Genomic DNA, 20,045 nt, shown 5'->3' on the forward strand with positions numbered 1-20,045 from the left:
TGTGTAAGGTGTAGCTCTTACCCCGCAGCTGTTTGGTTGTTCAGTACTTGAGTTTCTTCTTTGTGCTGGTTGTCCGACGGGTTGATCTTCCCGTTAACGTTTCCATTCATTTCCACATCATCAGGATCTCGACTAACAAAGAAATAAACAACAACACTCACATTATACAGAAAAAATAATCAACCTTCAGCATGTGTACAAAAACAAAGAAAAATTGGGACTGGGTCACATCACCTTTTCTTTTACTAGGACTTTTTAAGGGTCTGTAGTGAAGGTTTAGCTCTTACTTTGTAGCAGCGCGAGTGTCCAGCAGTGGAGCTCCTCCATTCTGCAGGAGGTCCGACATGGTGATCTTCACAGTATCAGCATTTCTGTTATTGGTTCTCTCATCAGGCTTTGGACTAACAAACAAAAACAATCAAGTTTATCAGAGAAGGATGAAGCATTTAGTAAATATATGATAAATAAAGTATCAATTTAAGTGTCAGACTGTGGCTACAAGACCCGTCTAAAATCCACCAGTACAAACTAATGTGGGCAACACTAAGTGCTCAAATTCATTCATTTCAATGAATAAAAGTTCCTGAATCGTTTTATGCCAAAACAGCTCCGATACCAAGAGTCATTTTGTTCACTGGAAACATTAAAACCACTCACCTAATATTTCATTTTATTATGAATATAAATAAGATAAAATACTTAAACATGTTCAATCACACACCACTGCATTGTCAACCTGAAACACTTAAGCTTTCAAACCATCACCAGCCTACATAGAGTCCTAACATGCTACACTATTGTGTTTGTAGAGCGCCTGATCAGGGTGGTGTCACTGCTGAGACCTGGGTTCGAGCGTAACAGATTGTTGCACCACTGTAAACATTAAATATTAGGTACAATTATTTTATAAATACATAAAATACAATATAAATAATTCTATGGTCTTACTCCAGTGGTAATTATATTCGACCAATCAACAGTCTGCACAGTTTGTCACCCCACCCATATAGCCCGTTTCAGTACGCTTGGTGCCTGGTCATAAGGGGTTCACTAAATTCAGCCCGGGTACTAAAAAAAAGTATCATGAATTTAAAAACACGCTGTACCATAGGGTACCACACAGTGGGAAAGAGGTAACAGAGAAAGTGCAGCTCTTACATTGCAGCAGCGTTGTTGTTCGGCAGTGGAGTTGTTCCGTTTGGCTGGGGGTCTGACTGCTGTGGAGCAATTCCATTCCTGTTTTCACGTCTCCCATCAGGACGCCGACAAACAGTTTGTTGGTATCTGTTGCAGAACAGAAAAAGGACATTTTCATGCTAAAGTTGAGTGAGATTCACATCAATTCAGTTCAACTCTGAGCTTCAAAACAACCCACATACCTCATCCAAACATTTACAAAAAACAAATCACTAGAGTGACATTACACCAAGTGTCTCTTAATTACGGCACACAAAACTTCAGTTTGCACCCGCAGTCATGCTCTGTTAGAGAGCCGAAGAGCTTTTTAAATAACTGAAATTTATTGAAGACCAAAGAATTTACAGCTAAATTCATTTTCAAACAAATAAGTTTTTACATATTTTTGACTGCTTCAGTATTAAAGGTCACCACAGTGGATCATTCTGGTCCTTATTCTAGACTAGGCACAGTTTTTACCCTGGGTGCACTTTCTGATGTAACACCAGTACTAATTTTTTCAGGCCTGGGACCAGCACTGCATCGCCTGATATTAAATATTACTACAGTATCTCACAAAAGTGAGTACACCCCTCACATTTCTGCAAATATTTCATTATATCTTTTCATGGGACAACACTATAGAAATAAAACTTGGATATAACTTAGAGTAGTCAGTGTACAACTTGTATAGCAGTGTAGATTTACTGTCTTCTGAAAATAACTCAACACACAGCCATTAATGTCTAAATAGCTGCAACATAAGTGAGTACACCCCACAGTGAACATGTCCAAATTGTGCCCCAGTGTCAATATTTTGTGTGACCACCATTATTATCCAGCACTGCCTTAACCCTCCTGGGCATGGAATTCACCAGAGCTTCACAGGTTGCTACTGGAATCCTCTTCCACTCCTCCATGATGACATCCCGAAGCTGGTGGATGTTAGACACCTTGAACTCCTCCACCCTCCACTTGAGGATGCCCCACAGGTGCTCAATTGGGTTTAGTCCATCACCTTTACCTTCAGCTTCCTCAGCAAGGCAGTTGTCATCTTGGAGGTTGTGTTTGGGGTCATTATCCTGTTGGAAAACTGCCATGAGGCCCAGTTTCTGAAGGGAGGGGATCATGCTCTGTTTCAGAATGTCACAGTACATGTTGGAATTCATGTTTCCCTCAATGAACCGCAGCTCCCCAGTGCCGGCAGCACTCATGCAGCCCAAGACCATGATGCTACCACCACCATGCTTGACTGTAGGCAAGATACAGTTGTCTTGGTACTCCTCACCAGAGCGCCGCCACACATGCTGGACACCATCTGATCCAAACAAGTTTATCTTGGTCTCATCAGAGCACAGGGCATTGCAGTAATCCATGTTCTTGGACTGCTTGTCTTCAGCAAACTGTTTGCGGGCTTTCTTGTGCGTCAGCTTCCTTCTGGGATGACGACCATGCAGACCGAGTTGATGCAGTGTGCGGCGTATGGTCTGAGCACTGACAGGCTGACCTCCCACGTCTTCAACCTCTGCAGCAATGCTGGCAGCACTCATGTGTCTATTTTTTAAAGCCAACTTCTGGATATGACACCGAACACGTGGACTCAACTTCTTTGGTCGACCCTGGCGAAGCCTGTTCCGAGTGGAACCTGTCCTGGAAAACCGCTGTATGACCTTGGCCACCATGCTGTAGCTCAGTTTCAGGGTGTTAGCAATCTTCTTATAGCCCAGGCCATCTTTGTGGAGAGCAACAATTCTATTTCTCACATCCTCAGAGAGTTCTTTGCCATGAGGTGCCACGTTGAATATCCAGGGGCCAGTATGAGAGAATTGTACCCAAAACACCAAATTTAACAGCCCTGCTCCTCATTTACACCTGGGACCTTGACACATGACACCAGGGAGGGACAACAAAACAATTGGGCACAATTTGGACATGTTCACTGTGGGGTGTACTCACTTGTGTTGACAGCCATTTAGACATTAATGGCTGAGTGTTGAGTTATTTTCAGAAGACAGTAAATCTACACTGCTTTACAAGCTGTACACTGACTACTCTAAGTTATATCCAAGTTTCATGTCTATAGTGTTGTCCCATGAAAATATATAAAAAAAATATTTGCAAAAATGTGAGGGGTGTATATCTGAAACCTGTCATCAAGTAAATAAAAACTTAAATAATAAGCAGGGACCTTCCATAAACTTTTATAGACTTAAAATGTCATTTGGTTCAGATACTTGGCCGCCATTATGCTAGATGGCCAAGTAACATCAACACAACACCATTCTTCTAAACAAAACCTAACAGAAGTACATCTACAACAATATTTATTTCTTTATTAACAGTTCTTCATACTCTTTCTTTCCTCCGGACTTGTGTTTAAGTGTGTGCTGGTGGTGCTGTACCACAATGCACAATCTACTACACAGCTGTGGGATTTTTATAATGAATATAAATAAGATAAAATAATTAAACATGTTCAATCACACACCACTGTATTGTCAACCAAAACACTACATAGCCTACATGGAGTCCTAACATGCTACACTATTGTGTCTGTAGAGCGCCTGATCAGGGTGGTGTCACTGCTGAGACCTGGGTTTGAGCATAATAGACTGCTGCCCCACTGTAGCACTTTATAACAGACTTGTGGCTAAGCTAATTCTGATTTGTGTGATTTTGTGCGTTTCCATCTAGGGATACAGTGATATTATATCATGAAAGTCGGGCATTTAAGTAGAAGCATGCAATGGTGATTTCCTCATCTCAAACAATTTATTGAAACAAAAGCCAACAACACTGGTGTGTATACCCCAACAAAAAATGTCAATGTCTCAATAACTTGTCATGTGCCCTTGAGCATCAATTACAGCTTGACAACGACGTCTCTGCTGTTCACAAGTCGACTTATTGTCTGCTGAGGCATGGCATCCCACTCTTCTTGAAGGGCGACCCTCAGGTCATTGAGGTTCTGGGGTACAGAGTTACGAGCCTCTACACGGCGACTCTGCTGATCCCATAGGTTTTCTATGGGATTCAGGTCTGGAGAAAGTGCAGGCCACTCCATTTGAGGTACCCCAGTCTCCAGCAGCCGTTCCCTAATGATGCGACCTCGATGAGCTGGAGCATTGTCGTCCATGAAGATGGAATCAGGCCTGTGTTGTTCATGCAGAGGCACAATGACTGGATTAATGATGTTATTCAAGTAGTATGGGCTTGTCACAAAGTGTAGGTAGTAGTTCTGTATTGACTAGACACACCTGCCCACACTGTAATACCGCCACCACCAAAGGCTCGTCTGGTGACAACAGTGGCTGATGCATAGCGCTCTCCTTGACGTCTCCAACATCGTTAGCGCCCATCATTTCTGCTCAGCGTGAATTGACTTTCAACAGTGAACAGCACTGAGGCCCACTGGTCCCTCATCCGGCATAAATGCTCCCGTAAATGATGCCTGTGCCTGGTGGTGTGGTCAGGTACCCTTGCAGGTCGTCTAGCACGCAGACCACGCTGATGTAAACGGTTTCAAATGGTCTGATGTGACACTTGGGTGCCTCTCACCTCCCTTAAATGTGCCTGGAGTTGTGTGGCATTCATCATCCGGTTCCGCACGGCACTGTTTACAATGAAGCGGTCATCAGTGTGGGATGTGGCCAAAGGACGTCCACTCCTATGCCTTTCTGTGACTCTTCCGGTCTTTCTGTATCTCTGTTGCAACCTGCTGATGACACTCTGACACTAAGCTCAGTAGCCACTTCCGTCTGAGAACATCCTGTTTGAAGCCTCGCAATGGTGAGGTACTGTTGATCAATTGTTAGATGTCGTCTTGGTCTCATGATGTCAAAATGTGAACAGCAAGATGAGGAGGACTGTTTAAATACCAATTCTAATTGAACCAGGAAATGTATTGGTCGATTCATGGATCAAACACCTGTTGTGAATTTTGCCATTAAGCTCATTGTTAGAGAACAGCAAGTTGTGCAAAAAGTACTGAAACATGGAACAGTTGGACATGTGCATTCAAAAGTTTAGAGAAGGTCACATTAAGTTCACCTGTAAAGGTTAGAGTGCATTTTAGGTTCATCCTGGAATTTCACCCGAAAGCCAAATATCCCTAACTTTTTGTGAGTAGTGTACATAAAACACACTTAGCCTATAACCATCACACACAGTCAATACAAGTCTAAGAAAAAAAATTAATGTTAACACCATTGGTTTATTTTACATCTGTTTCTCTCACCTGCATTTTTTCAACCAGTAAAACACGCCAGCAGCAATCGGAATGAGGAGCAGCAGGAAAAGAAGGAACCAGAAAGAGTTATCTATAAAAGAAATTACAGTATTAATATTTAAAAATAAAATCTAATTAATCTTTATATTGTTTATTTTAATTATTAGAAATTATGACTCACTGCTGGTTCCAGGGGGGTTTGATGTACAATTTGTGAAAACTAACACACACACACAGCGAGAGAACAAAGAGAAAACTGCTCAGCCAAGCACAGATTTAGTCACAATCACATCACTGAATCAAATGCACTTGAATAAAACAAGTTCAAAAAGTAAATTTTTAAAAAAATATAAAAATAAAAAAAAATTATTAATAATCTAATTTAATCTTTTAAATTATTAGAAATTAAGACTCACTGCTGGTTCCAGGGGGGCTTGGTGTACTAATTGGGGAAACTAAACACACACACACAGAGAGTGTTTTCAAATAACAGTGGCAGCTAACAGTAAAGGTCCTGGACTAATAGACTAATAGACTAATAGTAAGGTCGCTGGTTAAAACGTTGCCACTACTGGCAGGTCACCACTGTTGGGCCCCCTGAACAAGGCCCTTTATGCTCATTTGCTTGGATTGTACATGGTCACAACAGGAATTCGATTTGAATAAAATCATGCATTAAATACTGGAAATGTAAAAGTACATGCTCTGTTGTACAGAGCTAAACTAAACTGTGGTGCTGTAGCAGGACCTAAAAAGGGTATTAAAGCATATAATAATATAATAATACAAAGAACCAAAAGATTAAACATACCGTTATATGTGTGATTAAGCTGCGAGAGACAGAAAGAACCATAAGTTATTCATTCTCAAAATAAATCATAGAAATAGAAAACATTAAAATATAAATTAGTGTAATACAGACCGTAGTGGTTTGTCCATTAGTTGAATCAACACATATGAGAACATGGTTCAGACGGTTCAGACACTCCTTAATTATTAGGAACCCTGGTTTAACCTCAATAACTGATGAGTTACTGATCGGCAGAGAGGAGCTCCAGTCAGCAATGCACGTCCCATTCTAAACAGAAACCATAAAAGAGAAAATGTGGCAACACTTTAATCAATAATAATCATTTCAGTACATCTAAGTATTTGTTTCCTCAGTTCCAGTAACAAAAACAGGGTAACAGTTCAACAATACAAAGATTCGGTTACAAAATGGGTTTAAAATGAACTTAACCCTTTGATGGTCCCACCAAGAAAATAACGTTTAAAAAACATATTTCTTAGTTTTTTTGGGTCTTAGTCTTTACCAGCAAACAATTCATATTTTGTACTAGTGCACTCAGTATTTTTTTTTTTTATAATCCTCAACCAAAAATGATGCAACTTTTAATGGATGATTTTACAGCTGCTAACTTCAAGTTTGATATAAAGATTTTCTTAAAACCACACTATCATCTACCAATATTTCTGAGTTCAACACACATCAACACAGGCAATGAAATGATTCAAAAAGATGAAAGGAAGAAATATTGGCAGAAAATGGTGCAACTATAAATGTTAATAACCCACATTACAAACATTTAGGAATTTGAGCCCTGAATATCCACTGAGTAAAATACATTTACATACATTTAACCTTGTGCCATGACATCCCAATTCCTGATTAGTAACAGCACCCAGTTTATAGCACATTGAACAGTGGTCCTGAAAAAAAAATCCCAAAACTGTAACCTTACGCTAAGAAGAAATTTAGCAGGGTGAATATGTGTAATCTAAAAACCCCTACAACAACCCAGATCAGCCATAAATTAGAAGCTGCTGGAACATGGTATACATACATATATATGTACATACAGTATATATATATATATATATATATATATACACAGGGGTTGGACAAAATAACTGAAACACCTGTCATTTTAGTGTGGGAGGTTTCATGGCTAAATTGGACCAGTCTGGTGGCCAATCTTCATTAATTGCACATTGCACCAGTAAGAGCAGAGTGTGAAGGTTCAATTAGCAGGGTAAGAGCACAGTTTTGCTCAAAATATTGCAATGCACACAACATTATGGGTGACATACCAGAGTTCAAAAGAGGACAAATTGTTGGTGCACGTCTTGCTGGCGCATCTGTGACCAAGACAGCAAGTCTTTGTGATGTATCAAGAGCCACGGTATCCAGGGTAATGTCAGCACACCACCAAGAAGGACAAACCACATCCAACAGGATTAACTGTGGACGCAAGAGGAAGCTGTCTGAAAGGGATGTTCGGGTGCTAACCCGGATTGTATCCAAAAAACATAAAACCACGGCTGCCCAAATCACGGCAGAATTAAATGTGCACCTCAACTCTCCTGTTTCCACCAGAACTGTCCGTCGGGAGCTCCACAGGGTCAATATACACGGCCGGGCTGCTATAGCCAAACCTTTGGTCACTCGTGCCGATGCCAAACGTCGGTTTCAATGGTGCACGGAGCGCAAATCTTGGGCTGTGGACAATGTGAAACATGTATTGTTCTCTGATGAGTCCACCTTTACTGTTTTCCCCACATCCGGGAGAGTTACGGTGTGGGGATGCCCCAAAGAAGCGTACCACCCAGACTGTTGCATGCCCAGAGTGAAGCATGGGGGTGGATCAGTGATGGTTTGGGCTGCCATATCATGGCATTCCCTTGGCCCAATACTTGTGCTAGATGGGCGCGTCACTGCCAAGGACTACCGAACCATTCTGGAGGACCATGTGCATCCAATGGCGGTGCCGTGTATCAGGATGACAATGCACCAATACACACAGCAAGACTGGTGAAAGATTGGTTTGATGAACATGAAAGTGAAGTTGAACATCTCCCATGACCTGCACAGTCACCAGATCTAAATATTATTGAGCCACTTTGGGGTGTTTTGGAGAAGCGAGTCAGGAAACGTTTTCCTCCACCAGCATCCCGTAGTGACCTGGCCACTATCCTGCAAGAAGAATGGCTTAAAATCCCTCTGACCACTGTGCAGGACTTGTATATGTCATTTCCAAGACGAATTGACGCTGTATTGGCCGCAAAAGGAGGCCCTACACCATACTAATAAATTATTGTGGTCTAAAACCAGGTGTTTCAGTTATTTTGTCCAACCCCTGTATGTATGTATGTATATATGTATGTATGTATGTATGTATATATATATATATATATATATATATATATATATATATATATATATATATATTAGGGCTGTCGAAGTTAACGCGATAATAACGCATTAACGCGACCTCAATTTAACGCGATTAAAAAAATTAGTGCCATTAACGCAAATTCTAGTTCATGTTGACACTTGACTGGTAGAACAAACGTTTTAATGTCGGACTTGCCACCGTTTTTCATTTGCGGTTTGTTAACATAATGTAACCGATCGTGGTAGTGATGCACTTGCATAATAAAGAAATAAATACACGCTATATTCACAAGTTGTCGGGAGCAGAACACTTTATTACACTTCATTAACTTCTTCTTCTGTACCGAATACCGGAAAGCTGAGTCGTGCACGTTAGTTCATGAACTATGGAAGCCCCAAAGGGTCAAAACACACTCACTTCGTGTAGAAACGTCCATCAAACCATCGTCACGATACAACCACAGACAAGTCTGATACAATAACTACGCCTTATCCCACCTAAAGCACCGCTGATCTACAATGTTTGCTGATGGAGAAATTCTAACCTACAATCTGACATTTACTGCCTAGTATGTGAGTGAATAAATCTCCCTTACAGTTTTCTCTTGTCCCAGCAGTTTTTAACATCAGTACATTTAGCATAAAATGTGTTCACCATTTAAATTGTAACATTTCACTTAACAATCCTTGTTTTCTATAACATTTACACAGATTTTTTTTAATGCGATTAATCGCGATTAACTATATGAAATTCTGAGATTAATCGCGATTAAAAAATTTAATCGTTTGACAGCCCTAATATATATATATATATATATATATATATACAGGGGTTGGACAAAATAACTGAAACACCTGGTTTTAGACCACAATAATTTATTAGTATGGTGTAGGGCCTCCTTTTGCGGCCAATACAGCGTCAATTCGTCTTGGAAATGACATATACAAGTCCTGCACAGTGGTCAGAGGGATTTTAAGCCATTCTTCTTGCAGGATAGTGGCCAGGTCACTACGTGATGCTGGTGGAGGAAAACGTTTCCTGACTCGCTTCTCCAAAACACCCCAAAGTGGCTCAATAATATTTAGATCTGGTGACTGTGCAGGCCATGGGAGATGTTCAACTTCACTTTCATGTTCATCAAACCAATCTTTCACCAGTCTTGCTGTGTGTATTGGTGCATTGTCATCCTGATACACGGCACCGCCATTGGATGCACATGGTCCTCCAGAATGGTTAGGTAGTCCTTGGCAGTGACGCGCCCATCTAGCACAAGTATTGGGCCAAGGGAATGCCATGATATGGCAGCCCAAACCATCACTGATCCACCCCCATGCTTCACTCTGGGCATGCAACAGTCTGGGTGGTACGCTTCTTTGGGGCTTCTCCACACCGTAACTCTCCCGGATGTGGGGAAAACAGTAAAGGTGGACTCATCAAAGAACAATACATGTTTCACATTGTCCACAGCCCAAGATTTGCGCTCCTTGCACCATTGAAACCGACGTTTGGCATTGGCACGAGTGACCAAAGGTTTGGCTATAGCAGCCCGGCCGTGTATATTGACCCTGTGGAGCTCCCGACGGACAGTTCTGGTGGAAACAGGAGAGTTGAGGTGCACATTTAATTCTGCCGTGATTTGGGCAGCCGTGGTTTTATGTTTTTTGGATACAATCCGGGTTAGCACCCGAACATCCCTTTCAGACAGCTTCCTCTTGCGTCCACAGTTAATCCTGTTGGATGTGGTTTGTCCTTCTTGGTGGTATGCTGACATTACCCTGGATACCGTGGCTCTTGATACATCACAAAGACTTGCTGTCTTGGTCACAGATGCGCCAGCAACACGTGCACCAACAATTTGTCCTCTTTTGAACTCTGGTATGTCACCCATAATGTTGTGTGCATTGCAATATTTTGAGCAAAACTGTGCTCTTACCCTGCTAATTGAACCTTCACACTCTGCTCTTACTGGTGCAATGTGCAATTAATGAAGATTGGCCACCAGACTGGTCCAATTTAGCCATGAAACCTCCCACACTAAAATGACAGGTGTTTCAGTTATTTTGTCCAACCCCTGTATATATATATATATATATATATATATATATATATATATATATATATATATATATATATATATATATATATATATATATATAAATTTTAATCGCGATTAATCTCAGAATTTCATATAGTTAATCGCGATTAATCACATTAAATAAAATCTGTGTAAATGTTATAGAAAACAAGGTTTTTTAAGTGAAATGTGAAAAGTGGCCGTTTCTACACGAAGTGAGTGTGTTTTGACCCTTTTGGGGCTTCCATAGTTCATGGACTAGCGTGCTTGACTCCGGTATTCAGTGCCGTAACAGATTAAGTTAATAAAGTGTTTTGCTCCCGACAACTTGTGAATATAGCGTGTATTTATTTCTTTATTATGCAAGTGCATCCCTACGACGCTCAGTTATATTATTTTAACAAACCGCAAATGAACAACGGTGGCAAGTCCGACATTAAAACGTTGGTTCTACCAGTCAAGTCTCAACATGAACTAGAATTTGAGTTAACGGCACTATTTTTTTTTAATCGCGTTAAATTGAGATTGCGTTAATGCGTTATTATCGCGTTAACTTCGACAGCCCTAATATATATATATACAGTGCCTTGCAAAAGTATTCAGCCCCCTTGAACTTTTCAACCTTTTGCCACATTTTAGGCTTCAAACATAACGATATGAAATTGTAATTTTTTGTGAAGAATCAACAACAAGTGGGACACAATCGTGAAGTAGAACGAAATTTATTGGATATTTTAAACTTTTTTTAGAAATAAAAAACTAAAAAGTGGGGCGTGCAATATTATTCAGCCCCTTTACTTTCAGTGCAGCAAACTCACTCCAGAAGTTCAGTGAGGATCTCTGAATGATCCAATGTTGACCTAAATGACTGATGGTGATAAATAGAATCCACCTGTGTGTAATCAAGTCTCTGTATAAATGCACCTGCTCTGTGATAGTCTCAGAGTTCTGTTTAAAGCGCAGAGAGCATCATGAAGACCAAGGAACACACCAGGCAGGTCCGAGATACTGTTGTGGAGAAGTTTAAAGCCGGATTTGGATACAAAAAGATTTCCCAAGCTTTAAACATCTCAAGGAGCACTGTGCAAGCGATCATATTGAAATGGAAGGAGTATCAGACCACTGCAAATCTACCAAGACCCGGCCGTCCCTCTAAACTTTCAGCTCAAACAAGGAGAAGACTGATCAGAGATGCAGCCAAGAGGCCCATGATCACTCTGAATGAACTGCAGAGATCTACAGCTGAGGTGGGAGACTCTGTCCATAGGACACAATCAGTCGTACACTGCACAAATCTGGCCTTTATGGAAGAGTGGCAAGAAGAAAGCCATTTCTCAAAGATATCTATAAAAAGTCACCTGGGAGACACACCAAACATGTGGAAGAAGGTGCTCTGGTCAGATGAAACCAAAATCGAACTTTTTGGCCACAATGCAAAACGTTATGTTTGGCGTAAAAGCAACACAGCTCATCACCCTGAACACACCATCCCCACTGTCAAACATGGTGGTGGCAGCATCATGGTTTGGGCCTGCTTTTCTTCAGCAGGGACAGGGAAGATGGTTAAAATTGATGGGAAGATGGATGGAGCCAAATACAGGACCATTCTGGAAGAAAACCTGTTGCAGTCTGCAAAAGACCTGAGACTGGGACGGAGATGTATCTTCCAACAAGACAATGATCCAAAACATAAAGCAAAATCTACAATGGAATGGTTCACAAATAAACGTATCCAGGTGTTAGAATGGCCAAGTCAAAGTCCAGACCTGAATCCCATCGAGAATCTGTGGAAAGAGCTGAAAACTGCTGTTCACAAACGCTCTCCATCCAACCTCACTGAGCTCGAGCTGTTTTGCAAGGAAGAATGGGCAAAAATTTCTGTCTCTCGATGTGCAAAACTGATAGAGACATACCCCAAGCGACTTGCAGCTGTAATCGCAGCAAAAGGTGGCGCTACAAAGTATTAACGCAAGGGGGCTGAATAATATTGCACGCCACACTTTTCAGTTTTTTATTTCTAAAAAAAGTTTAAAATATCCAATAAATTTCGTTCCACTTCACGATTGTGTCCCACTTGTTGTTGATTCTTCACAAAAAATTACAATTTCATATCGCTATGTTTGAAGCGTTAAATGTGGCAAAAGGTTGAAAAGTTCAAGGGGGCTGAATACTTTTGCAAGGCACTGTATAACTGTTTCTCTTTAAACTGTCCACTATGCAAAGAATAAACATGTAGAGTTTGTTTTAAGAGAAGCATCTTATTTTATCTTATATGTATTTATTTTTGCTCTTTATTAAAGCAAAAGTATTTCTTATTTGATTACTCGATTAATCGCTGGAATAATTGATAGAATACTCGATTACAAAAATAATCCAGTTGCAGCCCTAGTACCAACTGATCAAAAACTCAAACTGTTAATATCACTAGATTATTTTTTAAAGAAAAACAGCACTACATGCAGCCAATAAAAGCAAATACTGTAAGGACTAGGGCTGGGTATCGCCACCAATTTCCTGGATCGATTCGATTCCGATTCACCAGGTCCCGATTCGATTCGATCTTCGATTTTCGATTCGATTTTCGATCCAATTTCGATTCAACACATTTAGGCATATTTGAGTTACATTAACAGGTTTTGTTTACATATGTACAGATGTTCAGAGAACGAATGTGATAATTGTACAAAGAACACTCATTATTAAAAATATTTGTGTATTTTGTTTACATAAATAATTAATCCAAAACAGAAAACAGTAACATTCAACAGCCAGGTGTATGTTTACATTACATTTACAATGTTGTAGCATGTCAGACAAATGAAATAATAATAAAAAATGAATGTTACTGTTTTCTTCCATTTGTCTGACATGCTACAACATTGTAAATGTAATGTAAACATACACCTGGCTGTTGAACAGCTTATGCCAAGTTTACACTACACGACACTCTGATTAACACCTGGTCGCTGTAATGTTCACACTACACGACTGATCGGCGATGGGGGGTTTTACACTACACCATCCATCACCAGGGGGAATCACAGGCGAGCTTCTCTGCTCTCCAAAACTACGTTTTGTCACGAAAACACACGTGAGAAGTGATGAAAGGTTTAATGATACCACGTCCAAACATGCACATCAACAAGTAGCGAGCGATCAAAGTTTGTGCGCTGATGAAATAAATGAATCTGAGTGGATTTGGCAACACGAGCAGCATGGATCGTTCTGTAGTGAGTTGGAGGTTAATAAATATTTTGTTTTGTAGAGAACGATCTCGCGTGTGCTGATGTATTCTGATAGAAACTATATTGCGCTCCACCACCTGATTCCAACCTCTCCCCTGTGTTTCCCCTCGCTGTTTCTCACATTGATTGAAAGCCGAGTTTTGATCGCAGAGCGAACACCGAGTTCCTCCCGAATCCAGAGCCGAGCGAAAATCAGTGCAAAAAGTTGTGTAGTGGTCATAACTTGAGCTTCTGCCATGCTAAACTGATGTGCAGGTCAGATCTCGTTGCATGAAAAAACAGTGGCTGGTCACGCAAAATTAAAGGGGGTAACAATAGTAATAGTAATCTCGCATTTATATGAATCGATATCGGATCGTTCAAATAAAGATCGATTAAAATCGAAAAATCGATTTTATAAACCCACCCCTAGTAAGGACCCCAGAGAAGTTGGGATGAGAGGGAGTCATTCAGCACTACTTTGTAGGGTGGGAACAAGGGCATGGGTAGAAAGAAATGGGAGATGATATTATTTAAGACTCGCCACAAAGGTAATGTTTTACAAATTATGTATAGCATAGCATAGAATTAAATATTGAACAGGCAATTACTATAATTATAAATAATCACTATCATGTACATCCACACCTATGTCTGGTATTTACAAACAAAAATCATGATCACGGGTCATAATAAATTACAGTACATAAATGCTGTTAGAACACAGTTCTCACCTGGGCATACCAGCGGTTCTCACACTTTAAGAGGGATTCAGATGATATATTGGATAACACATTATACTTGTATCCATTCTTCTGGCTGATTCCATCACAAGTAAAATATAAAAGTAGAAGTGTGTACATTGTAGAAATCTGGAAAGGAATTGCACAAATGATCAAATCAAATCACTTAATGTATATTTCAATTACCATAAATATTATGAGTTTTAATAATATTAATCTCGCTTTCCCACTGAACACAGTTCATTTCTCAGTTGGTGGTACGTGTCAAAGTAACATGGCAGGACAGTGTTTCCGCTACATGTACTTTGCTGTGGCGACCTGCCGCAGCTTAATTATTGCCGCCGCTCCATCAGAATTTGTATAATTACATTAAACCACAATTACAAAAGCAGAGGAGAGAGAGAAAGAGAAAAAGAAAGAAGGAAAGAAAGAAAATTAGATTAAACTAGCTAATGTTAAGTTAGAGAGGTTTTACAGTTGAAAACATTTAGAATGTTATTTTCGCTTTGGCACATACTGCCTAATGAATGAAATCTGTTTAGATTCTAAGCTTTAAAACAGTGCTGTCAAGGCCAATGTGTTCATTTTTAACTCATAATCATATGACCAAGATTGACCCCAACATTTATTTGGTAAATTAAGAGATTTTAATTCAGAAATCATCAAAACTACACTGAGATAATTATAATAAAGAAAAAAAGATTCCTCTGTCTAGATGGTCAAGTATACTACACTACACATGTATTTGTTTTATTCCTCTCCATACAAAGAATAACTAGTATTTTAACTTTAACAACTTTATCACAGAATATTGTTGCAATTAAAAAAAGTATTGAATATAAATATAATTTGGGTTGTGTTGATTGTGTTGTTCTTACATTGATTCTTTTATTTTAAATTCAGTCTTAAGAAACAAGTGTGATTAATTTATGCAATGAAGTTATTTTTTATCCATCCACAGCCACACTATAAGCTTTTTTCTTCAAATATATATATATATATATATATATATATATATATATATACACAGTGTATCACAAAAGTGAGTACACCCCTCGCATTTCTGCAAATATTTCATTATATCTTTTCATGGGACAACACTATAGACATGAAACTTGGATATAACTTAGAGTAGTCAGTGTACAGCTTGTATAGCAGTGTAGATTTACTGTCTTCTGAAAATAACTCAACACACAGCCATTAATGTCTAAATAGCTGGCAACATAAGTGAGTACACCCCACAGTGAACATGTGCAAATTGTGTCCAAATTGTGCCCAAATGTGTCGTTGTCCCTCCCTGGTGTCATGTGTCAAGGTCCCAGGTGTAAATGGGGAGCAGGGCTGTTAAATTTGGTGTTTTGGGTACAATTCTCTCATACTGGCCACTGGATATTCAACATGGCACCTCATGGCAAAGAACTCTCTGAGGATGTGAGAAATAGAATTGTTGCTCTCCACAAAGATGGCCTGGGCTATAAGAAGATTGCTAACACCCCAGGTTCCACTCGGAACAGGCTTCGCCAGGGTCGACCAAAGAAGTTGAGTCCACGTGTTCGGCGTCATATCCAGAGGTTGGCTTTAAAAAATAGACACATCATTAGGGAACGGCTGCTGGAGACTGGGGTACCTCAAATGGAGTGGCCTGCACTTTCTCCAGACCTGAATCACATAGAAAACCTATGGGATCAGCCGAGTCACCGTGTAGAGGCTCGTAACTCTGTACCCCAGAACCTCAATGGGTGGGATGCCATGCCTCAGCAGACAATAATTCGACTTGTGAACAGCAGAGACGTCGTTGTCAAGCTGTAATTGATGCTCAAGGGCACATGACAAGTTATTGAGACATTGACATTTTTTGTTGGGGTATACACACCAGTGTTGCTGGCTTTTGTTTCAATAAATTGTTTGAGATGAGGAAATCACCATTGCATGCTTCTACTTAAATGCCTGACTTTCATGATATAATATCACTGTAGTGTGAACTTTTTACGTTTTCCATAAATTTCACTTGAAAGCCAAATATCCCTAACTTTTTGTGAGTAGGCTATGTAAAATTAATTGTGGCTACTACACTATTTTAAAGTGCTTACTGGTTGCATGAATATATATTTGTGATATCAGAGACTTGTCTAATGTTACTCATTCTCAAATGTTAACACAATTAGATAGGTAAGTGTTGTAGATGTGTAAGTAGATGTAGTGTATGTATTCTTCCTTGCTTTTTAATTAAATTTGCGCTGCAACGGATGGGGGCCGTGGGGAAACACTGTTGTCATTGCACAGTGTACAACGAAACTGAGTAGCTTACACATACAATAATGATTCTGCAATTGCGGGCTCTTTTGACCATCTTAACTTTTAAAAAATAAAATTAGTAATAACTTAGTTTTAATTATGTCAAGATAATGCTTACATGCTTTAGAGCAAAGACTTAATGATGGCTACAATTGAGCTTATATAGAATTTTAATATTTCATATTTATTTGCGAAGTGGCATAGCAAAATGTCATTATGTGTTAGTAATGACAATTTTTACTTTTTTAAAGAAAAAGTGGATTTGCTAAAGCTAGTCAACAGCTAGTACAAGCTGCACTTTAAATACTTATAAATAATGTGTAATTTTTTCTTTTTTTTTGGTAAAGTACTGCCATATTGATGTAAATGGTAATGACGCTGAATAAATATACTCTATGATCAGGAGGAATACATGGTTAAATTACTCACATTTCCAGACATTAAAATGTCAATCTTCTCTCATGGCTGGCATATGCTTCCTTGCAAGTCTTTGTTTCCATGGTTACAACATAAACAAGTGTTACCTTTAAATGATTCCCTACAGAAACCATACACTGTTGCGGTAATGACGATAATGCTGGGGACGGTAATATATTGCTCAAAAATATGCATGGGTTGTACAAATATGAAAAAAAAATATTACATTTTGTTTCTTTTTAAGTTATTATAAAACTCATATTGTGATTTTATTGTAATTGATCACTTTTTATCATTTTATTATTGCAGAGAAGTTTTAAATTCTGGGTTGGGGACGAGGCCAAAGGAGCAAAACATTGATGTTTAAATCATCATAAAAATGGAAATCATAATTATTATGGTAAGTATTTTTTTTTAGTGATGCAATGAATGATCTTTTTAATACCTAAAATATTTGTTTTGTAATTAAGTATTTTTAACACAAATGTGTAACCTAGGGACGTAAAAGTTCCCCCAAGAATCACACACACACACACACACACACACACACACACACACACACACACACACACGTAAGTATAAGTATGTAAGTATACGCATGTAGCAGTAGCGGTGAGCTGCTCATACACTCCAGCACAACTCATCTGCATTAAAGAATAAAAGGATCACACGATAAGAACAACTGTGTGGTGATCATTACAGAAACCTGGCTGAATCGCTCTGTTCCCGACGCTGGGAAGGTGGAGGTGTGCGCATCTACATCCACGACAGCTGGTGCACACACACAGACATTACAGAGAAACACTGCTCACCGGATTGCGATGCAGACCGTTCTTTCTACCGAGGGAATTCACCGCGGTTATAATCACAGCAATATACGCTCCTCCGCAGGTTAATGCTATGCTAAGCTAATGCTAAGCTAATGCTAAGCAGACTTCACGATGCTGCTGTAAAGAAGCTGAGAGAACATCACGAATTAAATGTCTTCTTCTTCCTTTAATTTGAAGGTGCATTACCGCCACCGACTGGGCTGTATAACGCAATATTTCTATTTCTTTTAATAACTTGATAATTAAATTATATATGTATGTAGGGCAAGCCGTAGCCTAGTAGTTAAGGCACAGGACTACTAATCCAAAGGTTGCTGGTTCAAGCCCCACCACTGCTAGGTTGCTGCTGTTGCTAGGTTGCTGCTGTACTCATTCCTACCTTATTCTATGTTATATATTTATTTATATATATATATATATACATATATATATATATATATATATATATATATATACATATATATATATATATATATATATATATATATACACCACTGCTAGGTTGCTGCTGTTGCTAGGTTGCTGCTGTACTCATTCCTACCTTATTCTATGTTATATATTTATTTATATATATATATATATATACATATATATATATATATATATACATATACATATATATATATATATATATATATATATATATATATATATACATATATATATATATATATATATATACATATATATATATATATATATATATATATATATAAAACCCACGCGGACACGGGAAAGACATGCAAACTCCACACAGAAAGGACCCAGGCTCTTCACCTGGGGATCGAACCCAGGACCTTCTTGCCGTGAGGCGACAGTGCCAACCACTTAGCCAACATGCCGTCCCACTCTAGATGCAAACGTTCAAATAATATACACAATCAGATCTTTTTGTCTAATTGAGATGGGTCTTTGTTTTTGTATTTTATAATTTATTGTTGGAGCACTCTGTTCCATGTTGAGTATATAGATAAAGCAATTTAAATAATAAACATTTGATACAATGTTTTTTTACATTAGTAATTCATTTTACATGTAATTTAGTAATAAATTAATTTAAGCAACGAAAAAATCTAAGGAGCCACTTGGGAGCCGAAAGAGCCGGCTCTTTTTATACCCCTTTTCCACCAAAAAAAACATGGTTCTAGAACCGGTTCTGTTCGGGTTTCTCTGAACCTTGGTGTTCTGTAGAGAACCGACGCGCGTTTCCACCAGTTTTTGAGAACCAAGCAGCGTCATCAACAGTGGGCGTTACTTACTAAGAGTCTAGAGCAGTAATAATAACATGGCGGAGTGTGTGGATTATGTGCGAGCATTTGTGCTGCTGTTACAGATGTTTGTTTTTATGTAAAAAGCAGCGATCTAACAATCGGTGATAAGAAGACGTGACGTGTTTGTATCAGTTGTTGTTTTCTTTAGTTCACTGATGTGAGAAGCGTTTTGCGCTTCGTTTTCACCGCGACTCGCGGCGCAGATAGCCGGGTTACTCATCGCTCGACTCGAGCGATAAAACATCATTAAAGTTCCACAACATGAACATTTTTCTGTGTGAAATAACCATCAAATCCAGTCTAAAATACCACATGTATCTGTGTTTAACTGGATTTACACGTGTGGTGTTGATGCAGCTCGGGAAGTTGAAAAAGCTTCACGCTTTATTTTTCACGTTAAGCGTGTTTCGTTCTGTCCGGGTCACTTTTATCACGATATATCACACAATTCACCTTTTTAAATGCACTTTAAAAATGTCAGCTGCAAACTGGCTAAACATTTAATCAGGTGAAGTTTCAAAGATAAAAATGCAACGATAAACTCCATACGAGACACCAGCGGACGCCATTGTTGCTGTCGCTATGCTGTACAACACGACACGCCCACCGAT

The 20,045-nt window shown here is 39.1% G+C and overlaps 1 protein-coding gene across 3 annotated transcripts in view; it reads right to left on the minus strand.

Moving 5' to 3' along the window:
• LOC134334297 (uncharacterized) overlaps positions 1 to 20,045 on the minus strand; it is a 35,523-nt gene that overhangs the window by 899 nt on the left and 14,579 nt on the right. The window contains exons 1-10 of one of the 3 annotated variants that reach the window (XM_063016540.1): positions 17,346 to 17,367; positions 14,613 to 14,750; positions 6,327 to 6,482; positions 6,216 to 6,234; positions 5,821 to 5,859; positions 5,586 to 5,624; positions 5,414 to 5,495; positions 1,159 to 1,284; positions 288 to 401; positions 22 to 132 (exon numbers count right to left, since the gene is read on the minus strand). In XM_063016540.1, the coding sequence (XP_062872610.1) occupies positions 22 to 132; positions 288 to 401; positions 1,159 to 1,284; positions 5,414 to 5,495; positions 5,586 to 5,624; positions 5,821 to 5,859; positions 6,216 to 6,234; positions 6,327 to 6,482; positions 14,613 to 14,750; positions 17,346 to 17,357 (836 nt within the window). In that variant the 5' untranslated portion in view covers positions 17,358 to 17,367. Of the gene's footprint in view, positions 1 to 21; positions 133 to 287; positions 402 to 1,158; positions 1,285 to 5,413; positions 5,496 to 5,585; positions 5,625 to 5,820; positions 5,860 to 6,215; positions 6,235 to 6,326; positions 6,483 to 14,612; positions 14,751 to 17,345; positions 17,368 to 20,045 lie in introns of those variants that run through there. The other 2 variants (XM_063016548.1, XM_063016556.1) reach the window with 2 other exon arrangements.

This window comes from Trichomycterus rosablanca, chromosome 2 (genome assembly GCF_030014385.1).
Source record: "Trichomycterus rosablanca isolate fTriRos1 chromosome 2, fTriRos1.hap1, whole genome shotgun sequence".
Classification (NCBI taxonomy): domain Eukaryota; kingdom Metazoa; phylum Chordata; class Actinopteri; order Siluriformes; family Trichomycteridae; genus Trichomycterus; species Trichomycterus rosablanca.